Genomic DNA, 12,066 nt, shown 5'->3' with positions numbered 1-12,066 from the left:
TGTATCAGGGAGGAGGTAGATTTTGAGAAGATTGTTCCTAAGGTTTAGCAACTAACTCCATTAATTTCTATATTGAATACAAAAGGACATGGAATAATAACAATATGAATGATTTTAAATGCAATCATTTCATAATCAATTCATCAATCATCCGATCATGTATAAAGATTTAGACCCCAAATCTTAATATTAATAACATGACAACTGAGAAGATATTTTGGTCATTTCAGTGTTTCTTGCTGAATTTATAGGGCATTTTTACAGCCCTGAAATATAAGGTGAGAAGTTGAAACAAACTTTTTTCACATTTCTAGACATTAACATTCTCTTTCCCAGTTAGAATCGTGAACACTTTATTTTTTCAATTTTCACTCTTTTATCATTACCTGTGATTAAAGAGAAAGTCATCCTAATAATATACTAGTAGTTTTAATAAAAGCAGAAAAATTAGAGAAAATTATTGTTTAAGGTTTTTAATTTGTGACGTCAAGTGCGAGCAGGTATCCATATATCATGTAATATAAATTCTTTTTTTTTTCAATGGAACATGATAAAGATATTTTGCTTATAGGAGGGATTATAAAATTATGTGTCTAATGATAGTATCCACCCTCACAAATACAATTACTTTCAATTTTTCTAGCAATAGGCATTTTTTATATTTATATCAACATGAAGAGGAGCTACTCATCTGTGCTGTAAAAAACCAAGTGGAGTGCACTGCCTAAGGCAGTCTTGCCTGGATTACGCGTTTCAATAAAGCAGCAGTGATGACTTTGAAAATGGCTATAAAATAATTATTCCCCCCCCCAAAAAAAAAACATTGATATTAGATTACCCATATGTCAACATTTCATTAAACATATCCATAAACTTTTAAAGTTATGATGGTAATTCAACAAATACCTCCAAAATGACCAAAGTTCATTGACCCTAAATAATCTTTGACCTTCATCATGTGATCTGGAACTCGCACAGGATGTTCAGCAATACTTCATTACTCTATGTCCAAGTTTTATGAACTCTTTCCATAAACTAGAACTAGATCTATATACTTTCTAAGTTAACATTTCAAAAACTTAACTTTAGGTTAAGATTTCGATATTGATTCCCCCCAGCATGGTCTAAGTTAATTGACCCTAATGACCTTTGACCTTGGTCATGTGATCTGAAACCAAAGCAGGATGTTCAGTCATACTTTATTATCCTTATGACAAAGTTTCAAGAACTAGGTCCATATTATTTTTAAGTTATGTCATTTCAAAAACTTAATCTTGGGTTAAGATTTGACATGACGACGATGTCGCTGTCGGAAAAGCGGCGCCTATAGTTTCCCTCTGCTATGTAGGCGAGACAAAAATCAAATCTTGAACAGATTTTAACCAAACATTTACCAATATTTTCCTCCAAGGAACTATGGATGATGCAGCATTAAACAAGGTAAGACAAGCTTAAATTCAGTGAAAAAAAAAACATTGCACTGCTTTTCCCAAAAAAAACATTACTATGTTCATATCTAAAATGTAGCACGTATGGCTTGTACTTCACTCGTTACATCATGTAAGGAGTGAAGGGCAAGCCATATGTGCTACATTTTAGATATAAAAATAAATTTTAAAAACTACAGACACGGTATACACGCCTTGTCCTATAAATGCCAACCATTAATATGCTCTTGGTGAAACTGTTGGGATATTCAAAGCCTTAAATTTCTTTTTGATAATTCTTCCAATAGCTTGGACACCCCAGACTGCACTGCCCAAACAACTACTCTGCATCAATTTTTTATGACTAAAAAAATACAGTTGAATAGGTTCAATGGAAAAAAAAAAATTACACTTGCCTTCACTATTTCAAATTTATTTCACAAGCATGTGTAGTTTGTACTGCAAACAATTTCTGTGTAGTACTATATATAAAACTATCCTACAGCTCATCCCTGATAAGAGTGACATTCAAAAGGTCAAGGTCTTATTTCTCCTTGTATTACCTGCATCCATCTCCAAGATAGGCCTGTTTCATCTGCATTTATTATCTGTTTCAAATTGTTCTTCATTTTCTTTTCTGCTACACTTTGCTACCTCATTTTCTTTCAGAAGCTCATAGTCTTTATTTTCTTGTCCATTTCCTGATGGACCTTCACTTGTACAATTCATTTCTGCATCATTCTTACAGCTCATCCGTTCCTTCATTGTGACATCAGAAGCAACACAACTCACTTCCTTGTCCAATTGTTTGTCTTTGGCTTTTTCAGGTTCTTTAAGCTCTGTACAGTTGTCTGTATCTTTCTTCTCGTCCACTAAGATTTTACCAGTATGCTGCAATGAACTTATCTTTTCTTTGTTTTCTATGATGTGTTCCTTTGTCTCACAAATTTTAATATTTTCTTTCATTTTCTGTTGGTCTTCGTTAATTCTTTTCTTCCAATCAGCATCATTTTCCTCTATTGTTTTTAAGTCCCCATTTGCCTCTTCTCTACCATTTTCTATTTTTTGTTGCGCCTTATCTTCTACCTTTACACAAGTTCCTTTATCTAGACTGCTTTCTGCATCTATCTGTATCATCTCTTTCTCTTCTCCTTCATCACCGCCATCTTCATATTCATCACCTTCCACATCATAATCCTCGTCCTCTACCTCAATCTCCATTTTTTGCCTTGACCTTGGTGAGCTGGATCGTTTCTTCTTCTTGCTGTATGGATCCAACCTCCTCCTCTTTCTCCTTGCTTTTCTTGGAGTTCCTGAAATGGAAGATTCCCCACCTACAGTTGAGACGACACCTTGCACCTCATCCTTGACTAAATTATCATTTGTTTTAGTAGCTGCTTCGAGAGAAACATTATTCTTAAGGATATCTGAGGTAACTTCTAGTGAAGAACCCTTTTGGGGGATTTCAGTCTTGGCTGTTATTGCACAACTAGGATTAGTAGCAGGGATAGGTGTGAAGGCAGAAGTTGAAGGAGTAACGGTGGTAGCTGGGGAGAATGCAGTAGAAACTGTGACGGACTCTCCTGATGTTGCCGCAGCAGCCAAGGAAACAATCAGGGATGGTACAGAGGTGGGAGCATCTGGTGGCCTGGAAGGACAGCTTGAGATATGTTTCTTGAGGCTTCTGAGGTAGACAAACTGGCGAGCACAGTAGGCACATTGATGGTTCATATTACGAGGAGCATAGTATGGATTTGTGTTCTTATTAAAGAGCTTATCCTTATTTGGACATAGCTTCATATGCCTCTCCAGACCATTGATGAAGTGGAACTGTTTCCCACAGCCAAGGCAAGCATGGACATCCACAATATTTGCACTGGCCCTTCTCCTTGTATGATTAAGAGGGTTGTACATCTTGAGTCCAGGACGAGCTCTCTTCCGCTTCTGGGCTGCATCACTCTCTTCACTCTCACTGGTTTTTTGAATGGCTCTGCTTCTGCTCCTCTTAGCAGCTTGGATCCTGATCCTCCTGACCTTGGCATTCTTTTGCTTATTCTCTTCCTGGGTCAGCTTCTTTTTGTCAGCAACCTTTGCAGGAGTCTTGACAGGAGTCTTGACAGGAGTCTTGACAGGGGTTTTTTGCTTCCCTGGCACATTAGCAGCAGCACACTCCATGATGTGTACATGCAGATCAGCAGTACTGGAAAATACTTTGGCGCATTTGGTGCAGCGATTATTTGTAGTCATTTCGAAGTGGCTTACAGTCTTTCCACTTGTAACACTGCCATCTGGTAGGGTACTAAGGTATCCGATCTCTCGTGCATGGGCGAATGGATGATGTCTTTGAGGATTGCACGGAACATCTTTTTTTTTCTTAGATTTCTTTCGAGGAGTGTTTTTGGTGTCTGCTATATGGGTCGAGGTGAAACGACCAAACTTGGAAGGACTCACTTTGCTCATTTCATGAGCAATGAGGGATATCCTTTCTCTAGGCTCTGGTAGGATCGGTGGTGTCTGTATGGCTTTTGTGGGGTCAGTGAAATTTTGTGGTCTGATCTCCTCAGGCCCCCGCTCTGTATACGAACACATGTGATCTGAATGAATATCTACTTGGTGCTGCTTGAGATTTGAAAGGTAGGCAAACTCTTGCTGACACTCGGAGCAACAGTACATCTTGCCAACTCTGTGTAAGTCATACCTGTGAGATGCCAAACTATCTGTTGTCTCAAAGAGCTTCACACAAAACTCACACTTGTAAGGATAGTCCTCTGCATGGGCTACCACATGTTGGGTTAGGAGCTTCATTGAATCAAAAGGAAGCTCACAAACATTACATGTGATGGCTGCATCCAGGACTGAAAACTTGGTTGGCCTCTCAAGATCTGCAGATTCCAAAGAAGTGGTCAAAGTAGAAGATCTCCAACCTGTTGACTTCATGCGAGGGGTTATATTAAATCTTGTTATTGTCTTTACCTCTTGATGACTAGTGAATGCAGGAGAGGCAGATGCAACAGGAGATGTAGGAGTTTGTTTTCGAGTAACCTGGTACTTGGGGATTTGCACCACTGGACGAGAATGGCATGATAGATCCAAAGGTTGTGATGAATCTGCCGAGATATATAGAGTTGTATTCTGCTTCTGAGAGGTATCTGTCCTAGGCTTCTTCACTCTTAGGTCCAAGACTTCAATATTGCTGGACGAAGGTCCTGGACTTAACAGGTCACTCTGTGGGGTAGGTGGTTTCTTAGGGATGAAGGGATGCGGTTTTACGTTGCTCTGCCAAGGACATATTTGGTTTGGTATTTCAGTGTGGCATGGCTCACCAGTAAGACCGGTGAGGGAAGCAACTTGCTCAATCCTCTTAAAACCTTGCTTGCGTTTTGCATTCTTTCCATGTTTCAATGCAGCATGCAGCTTGGCTCGTATTTTGCTTTGGTCACCTACTGAGTCCTCTCCACCAAGCTTCTTCTCTTTCATCATGCTCTGAAGAACTGCAGTAGCATGCTTCCTTCTGATCATCCTAGTCATATTGGCCATTGTCTTCATGTGCCCCTTTGTTTGTGATGGATTCACTATGGGAACATTTAACAAGCTTTCTTGAGAAAGAGGCTTATTCATCACCTCTGCTTTCATACTGGCTGTTGATTCTTTCTCCTCATCAGGGATACCTTCTGTTTTGACATCACTCTCTCCAGATGACTTTGGTCCTTGTTTCTTCACAAGATTCAGTCCATGCCTCTTCCTAAGATGCCGATGGAGATTTGATGAGGACACAAATTCAATTCCACATATTTTGCATGAAGCAACCTTCTTCAGAGCACCTTTCCTGTTGGTAATGGTTCGTCTCCTTGCTACATCCTGATCATCAGATGTTCCTTTGTCAGTCCCATCAGCACTTTCAAAAGACGTCGTCACAGATGAATGAACATCTTGAACTGGACTCTTCACTACTGGAGCCTCAGATGTTTCTGATGCAACACCATTATCTATTTCATCACCTGGACTATTTATCTGGAGTTCCACAGCATTTTCTTGGCCTGGCCCTTGAACAGGAACATCTGATTCACTTTCTGTAGTTAGATCCTGAGGAAGTGATCTGTGGGTGAGCTTATGCTTTGTCAAGTCTCCATCTGTAACAAACCTCCTTGGACATTCAGGGCAGAGGAACATTTCCTTACTCCCTTCAACCTTGTGTCTCAGCAAGTGTTTCTCCCTCCATGTTGCATACATAAATGTCCTGCTACATAGGTGACAGTTGAACTGTCCCTTTTTAGTGTTCTTTGGACTTTTCTTAGCAGACAAAGAGACTGGAGGCTTTTTCATTTCCTCTGGAGGAGTCTTTACAATATCAACAGTTTCCTGAATTAGTTTGTCTTTTTTCACTTTATCTTCCTCTTTCTTTACTTTTGCTTTCTTTCTGTTTTTGATATCATCAGGTCCTAATCCTTTTCCCCACTTTGTTGTATTAACACCTTCCACTGTGATTTTCATAACATGGTGCTTCAGCTTAAGATGTAATTTGAGGCCGTTGGGAAAACGACATCTCTTTGGACAAAATTGGCATTCGAATAGTTCACTTCCATCAGGAAATGTAATGACACAATCAGGTCCAATCACTGCGACACTATTCCCATCTTCATCTACTGGTATCTTGTTATCCTTTTCCATCATCGTCACAGACCTCTGAGACTTTGGTGCTCCCACTATCTTTTGGCCAACCCTAGTTTTCTTCTTTGGAGCACCACCCTGACCTTTAAGCTGACGTTTCAAATCCGCTTTGCTCTTCTTTTTAGCAACAACACCTTTCACATTGTCTTTTGAATCAGTGATTGAGGTGGAGTCCACATGTCCTTCCATAGTTTCTTCAGAACTTGCCATATAGTGGGAGGTGGCATCACTGGATGAGATATCAGGTTCCTGGATCTGAATGTTGCTATCTCCAACACCACCTATGTCAACCCCAGCTGTTATGGAGGAGAAGTTGGCTGAGTGTTGGCTGTTGGAAGGATAGATGGGAGAGATGAGAGGTGGTTCTGCAACCTTGTCATCCATCTCATCATGACCCATAACATCAAGGTGACTTGGTACCTTGGCTCTGTTCTCTGACTCTGTAGACATGTTGGTGTCCAGCTGGGATGGGACAATATCTGATGTCTCCATTTTCTCCAAGATTGGCATCTGCATATCATAGCTGTCACCATCTAAATAAAAAAATAATAACATTAATGAGTAGACTATACAAAATAAAAACATAATTTTGTCAGTAAATGTATATGTTTTCTATCTGCTTTCAATATAAATATTCATGTGGGGGAGCGCATGCCCCTATTCATTTTCCAACAAAGATGAAAACAAACATCCTCTTAATTACCACTTATAAAGGAACTGTAACACAGCGCTTATAAATTCATCATTCTGTTGATTTCAAAACAGATTTCACATAATAAGCAATACAATCAATCATGAAAATGAGCTTCATAATCAATCACTTCCCTTTGTCTTAAGATGGTCCTGATGTTTAAGACAGTAAATTACCCATATCATGGTCAAAGTTCACATTTGACTCTGATTAGTCATGCAAGGGAGTGGAACCATATTTTATCTTAATCTCTGATCATCTCCTTATCTGGAAGTCAATTGCATCATCAGGTTTTACAGGATGGGAAAGTTATTTAATTTCCTAGGGCCGATTCATACCAAATTTTTTTTAACATGAACTGTCCAGTGAAGGAAGACTGTTGGACCAGTGAAATGAAGAAATGCATTAATAAGAAATTCAGAGTCATCAACAACTGTGGTAATTAGTGCTGCTAGTCAGGCCCAATGTTTGGGTTTAGTTCAATAGAGTTCGGGAATTTTTTTCTTCCCAACTTTGGTTTGGTTCGGGGTTCAGCAATGTATGACTAAATAAGTTTCAAAAACATTTTTTAAAAAGGTTGCTAGCCCTAAACCATGTAATATTAGTTGTAACCAATGTCTGTCACATACTTGAAATAAATTTTGTTTTTAAAAACGAATGGTTATAAAAATTGTTGCATAAATTTATTTTATTCATTTTGTTAAAAATAGTAGTAAAACTCATATTTTCATTTCAAATTTAATAAAATTACCAAAGGAAAAAAAGAAAATGAGAGAATGATGATAGAAACAGAATTTCAATGAACAGAATATTTTTTTTCAGGATTATTTAATGTATATATGATTGTGATTGATTACAATGTCATAACGAACACAGCTATTCCGACTGAGAGATTGTTGATCAGGAATGTTGAACCATGAGACAGAATCTCTACTCAACTGCTATTAAACTGGTAAAATTCATTTTCCAAATAATATGATATGATTTCCTAAGTCCATATTTTCTTAAAAGTGGTTTAATATGGTCAATTAATTACTCTAAGAAGATAAATTATCAGTGCATTCTTAGTCCTTAAAGATCTACAGTAAGTGACGTCAAACACATTTTCAGCACGAAAATTAGTACATGGGACTGTACTATGCACTTTCAGTTGTGAAATCACCAGCATGGATCATTCAGGACAAAACTGATATTGACTTTGGAAGAACACTTCATATTCAGAATGTGAATTTTACCAGTATAACAGCAGCAAAGTGCACCTTGTTTTGTTTTTACTTTCCAGATCATCTATTTCCCAAATGCCATCATGATTGCTTTGCTTTGACCTTTTGTCTTTTGCTTTTGACTTTTTTATGTCTTCTCTATTTTCTTTTATTAAATATAAAACAATTATGACCGATTACAACTACGATTGATTACGGCCAAATACTTCTAGATCAACTATTTCCCGAATGCGTGGGGGGGGGGCTGGGCCACTTCCATTGACAAGTGGATACAATGCGTGAACATGGGGTTTCGAAAAGCACCCTAAACAAGTATTTTCCATGTTCTAAAAAAGGAACCCCTTAACAAGTATTGGCATGTGAAACACTACCCTTAACAAGAATTGGTAACATAACATTAACATTACCCCCTAAACATGTACAGTAACAGCCCCAGCATTAGCAGTAATCCTTTTCCAGTACAGTATGTCATTACATCAGAGAAGCAAACAAACAAACAACTTATTCCCGGGACCGCCCCATCTCCCTAAAGATGTGTTGATGCAAAAAGTCCATCCTTTATAAAGTATAGCCTTTTTATACCCTCGCAAATTGGACCATAAACATGTAGCTTTCCTAGCAAAATACATGTATATAACCTTTTTTAATTATTCAAGCATTTTTGACATCGTAATATTACATTACGTACCTAACATGCCCTATCTTGAAAAAGAGATCCTTTTTACAGGTTTCTTTGGTCACACATGGTATCCAGTTGTCAATGGAAGCGCCACCCCCCCCCCCCCCCGAAACTCCTTCATGGCATTGCTTTGCTTTGATTTTTGATATTTTCTGTTAATTAGAATTCTATTTCTATTCTCATTTCTTAGGACATTTCAGAAGGTGAAATAGAAATTTTACCATTGATTTGTCACTTGTGAGGAAGGTATTTATATCTTGACTATTTTCTTTTATTCAATGAAAAACAAATATGATCAATTACTACCATATACGCATTCACCCACTATTATAACGAGTTTAGCTTTAAATGTCCTCCCATTTAATGAAGAAAAAAAATAAATTCATGTTAATAAACATTTTGAAATTGATAAGAATTGATTCAAAGACGAGGCCAATGCTTTGTACTGTAATAAAAAAAAAATTGAGTGGAATTCTTATTGCGCTTAATAACTAAGCAATAAAAATGTTAATTATTTTATATTTAAATACATGTATATGCGAAAAAGCAATCTCCCATCATTTGTTAGAGATAGTCATACACACAATGAAAGGTGTGTAAAATTGTGCCGTGTAACGCCGTGAAAATGCCCATATGGGATCTCAACTGACATCAATAGCAAAAAACGTGCCTGGTATTTTATACCGAACCAAGCATTTGTGTTCGGTTCGGTCCAGTTCGGAAGTGCCAAATTTGGCGAGCTTCGGTTTGGTTTGGCAGTTCGGCTACAGCACTAGTGGTAATGAACCACTTTAAGGCCTATCAAAATTTCCTTATATACATGTATATATATATCAAAAGTTTCAGATTATATTAAAGAATTTAATCATCTAATACCTTGTTTACACGCTGCATCGGATCGCGGTTCAGAACCGCGAGCCAATGCAGAATCAGCTTTTTTGTTACGTGTTAACGCGATTAACTTGCATCGGCTCTCACTGCAGAATCCGCAATTTTGCACCACCAAAGTAGTAGCTTCAGAACCGCGAGCCGATGCAGGATTGGCTTTTTTTCTTCGTGTAAACAGAAAGCCAATTCTGCATCGGCAATTGGCCCGCATTTCATTCACTGTACTATAATTACCTACATTGATCCAGCATTGTCTTTATTATGACGTATATTGTTGGTGCTCGGACCATTTCAGGTTTTCGCCGTGCAAGCCGATTCTGCACTGTGAGCTGTGACAGCGTGTAAAAACAGTGCAAGATAAATCAAATGCCGATGCAGAATTGGCTTTTGGTTCTGAACAAAAAGTCGATGCATGTGTAAACACGGTATAAGAAGAACTAAACATATAATATTACAAAGCAGGACTTCTCAAAAATCTTGCTTGAATTTATTCACCTGTAATGTTATGATATGTAAGGGTGTAGCCATTTTGTTCTGTTTGTTTGCAACCCTTAGCTACCTGCATAACTAATATGACAAGTCATTATTTTCACTTTGATAAAATCATGGAGTTATTACTGTGCTTTCTCAATATACTGGTGAATCATGAGTAATTAATGCATGAATTCTGCCTATGTCCATTGTTTAAGATTCAAAACCACCAATATGAACTCGGGCCAATGGACATTATTTCTGATAAGCTATCTAATAGTAAATTAACATCTAAATGACATAGGATCCTTACCTGATTTAGATTCATTGCCATCAGACTTGGCACTTGTGATGCTTTCTCCCGAAGTGTTGAGGGCGCCATCACTCTCCTCCATCTCTAATGACTCGGCTGTCTCTAATGGACGCGCCGTGGGTGACAGGTTCTTATACCAACACATCAGTTCTTCTCCAGCAGCTATAGGCTGTACACAAAATATTGGAATAAGTTAACAGTCTAAGAATTATAACAGTAAAAGTCCTAACATTATTCATATTTCAAAAGAGACTATTCATTACCCTCCTCATCAAAACCAACAAATAGTTGCAATGAAAGGTTTTCTGAAAATAGCCAAAATAGTAATTGGCTTCCAAAAATCAAAATTATAAAAGTTAATATAAATGAAACAAAATACAAATATAATCATAGTGACACTGTTATTTCCAAACTTTAAGTCTACATGTAAACTAGCTTTGACAGAGATATGCCATGCTTGACTGAACCAAGGGAAAAATGACATGGGGGCTAGGGGAAATACCCAAAAGAGCACTGGAAAACCCCCCATTCACTGCATTGCTGAAGCTTGTCAACTCAAATTTCAAACCTCTTTTCCTTTAAAATTTCACACTGAAATTATTAAATAAACCAAGAATGTATCATACTAAAGCTCAGGATCTACTTTTTAAAGCAAAGTATTATTGGTTTTGGCATAAAGTGACATATCTCTTTATCTCATAAACGAAGTACTTCATTACATGCCTATTTAACCTTGGTGCCCACTGCTGCTTAGCCTATTTTAAAAAGTGCCCCTCATCTTAGTTGCCTTGCCCCTCCATAAATCCTATTTTAATGCCTGACTTCATTTTATTTGTAACCAGTTTCCATCGACCACCCCTCTATGATTTCATTGACCAAAAGCCCTCATCACATTTGGATCAAACAATTACATACCCTTAGTGTCCTGTAGTAGATATTTCTCTTGTACTGTGTAGCAATCATGTTCTGTTCCTCAAAACTTCTGGCACTCTTCACGTACCTCATCCAGTTTGCTTTAGAAGGTTCTGATGCATCAATGCTGTAAAGCCGTACTCCTTTAGGCCCTCGGATCTAATGGAGGATGACAAACAGGTAAAATGAAAAATAGTTGGAATGAATTGATGAAGAAGGAAATCCCAATAAACATTTTGACGAATTTGTTTTCAATGAAATGTTAAAGGACTTAGGAACTGTATGTACAAACATTGTAAATTTTGCCTCAAATGATGCCCAAAACTTAAAAGAAAAACAATCATAAAACCCTCCACTTGAATGTTGAGGGGAATTAACAAGTGCCCCGCCCCCACCAATTAAAAACAAGATGATCCCTTGACCTACAATGTCATGAACCACAGCAAACTACTCCCTGAAGACCAAGAGTGTATTCCATGTGACCATTTACCATTGCAATTGAAATATGAAGGACTTGGGTGTTTGCACTTTTATTACAAAAAAAATAAATTCTATTATTCTTTTACAGATTTTCACTAAACCTTCACTAATAAATTTCTTTTGTCTTCAGCTTTCATTTACACCATAAATTTGCATGCTTAAATGGTGTTGATGGACTCACCTCCCAAGAGTATGTATCATCTAAGACCTCACTGCAATCTCTCTTCTCACCAATGAAAGGCCCAAAGGTTCGTCCCTTCCTAACAGATTTCTTTGCCCATACTCCTGTTATAACAATCAAGAAAAAAACATGA

The 12,066-nt window shown here is 37.7% G+C and overlaps 1 protein-coding gene across 3 annotated transcripts in view; it reads right to left on the bottom strand.

The window, feature by feature from the left end:
• Positions 1 to 948: 948 nt before the first annotated feature.
• LOC121427720 (PR domain zinc finger protein 2-like) overlaps positions 949 to 12,066 on the bottom strand; it is a 28,541-nt gene continuing 17,423 nt past the window's right edge. For all 3 annotated transcript variants that reach the window (XM_041624253.1, XM_041624252.1, XM_041624254.1), the window contains 4 exons: positions 11,934 to 12,037; positions 11,276 to 11,431; positions 10,361 to 10,529; positions 949 to 6,628 (listed from right to left, as the gene is read on the bottom strand). In XM_041624253.1, the coding sequence (XP_041480187.1) occupies positions 2,019 to 6,628; positions 10,361 to 10,529; positions 11,276 to 11,431; positions 11,934 to 12,037 (5,039 nt within the window). In that variant the 3' untranslated portion in view covers positions 949 to 2,018. The remainder of the gene's footprint in view (positions 6,629 to 10,360; positions 10,530 to 11,275; positions 11,432 to 11,933; positions 12,038 to 12,066) is intronic.

Source organism: Lytechinus variegatus, chromosome 14 (assembly GCF_018143015.1).
Source record: "Lytechinus variegatus isolate NC3 chromosome 14, Lvar_3.0, whole genome shotgun sequence".
NCBI classification, from domain to species: domain Eukaryota; kingdom Metazoa; phylum Echinodermata; class Echinoidea; order Temnopleuroida; family Toxopneustidae; genus Lytechinus; species Lytechinus variegatus.
The sequence above is the reverse complement of the archived record's forward strand: the minus strand, read 5'-3'. Positions and strand labels throughout refer to the sequence as shown.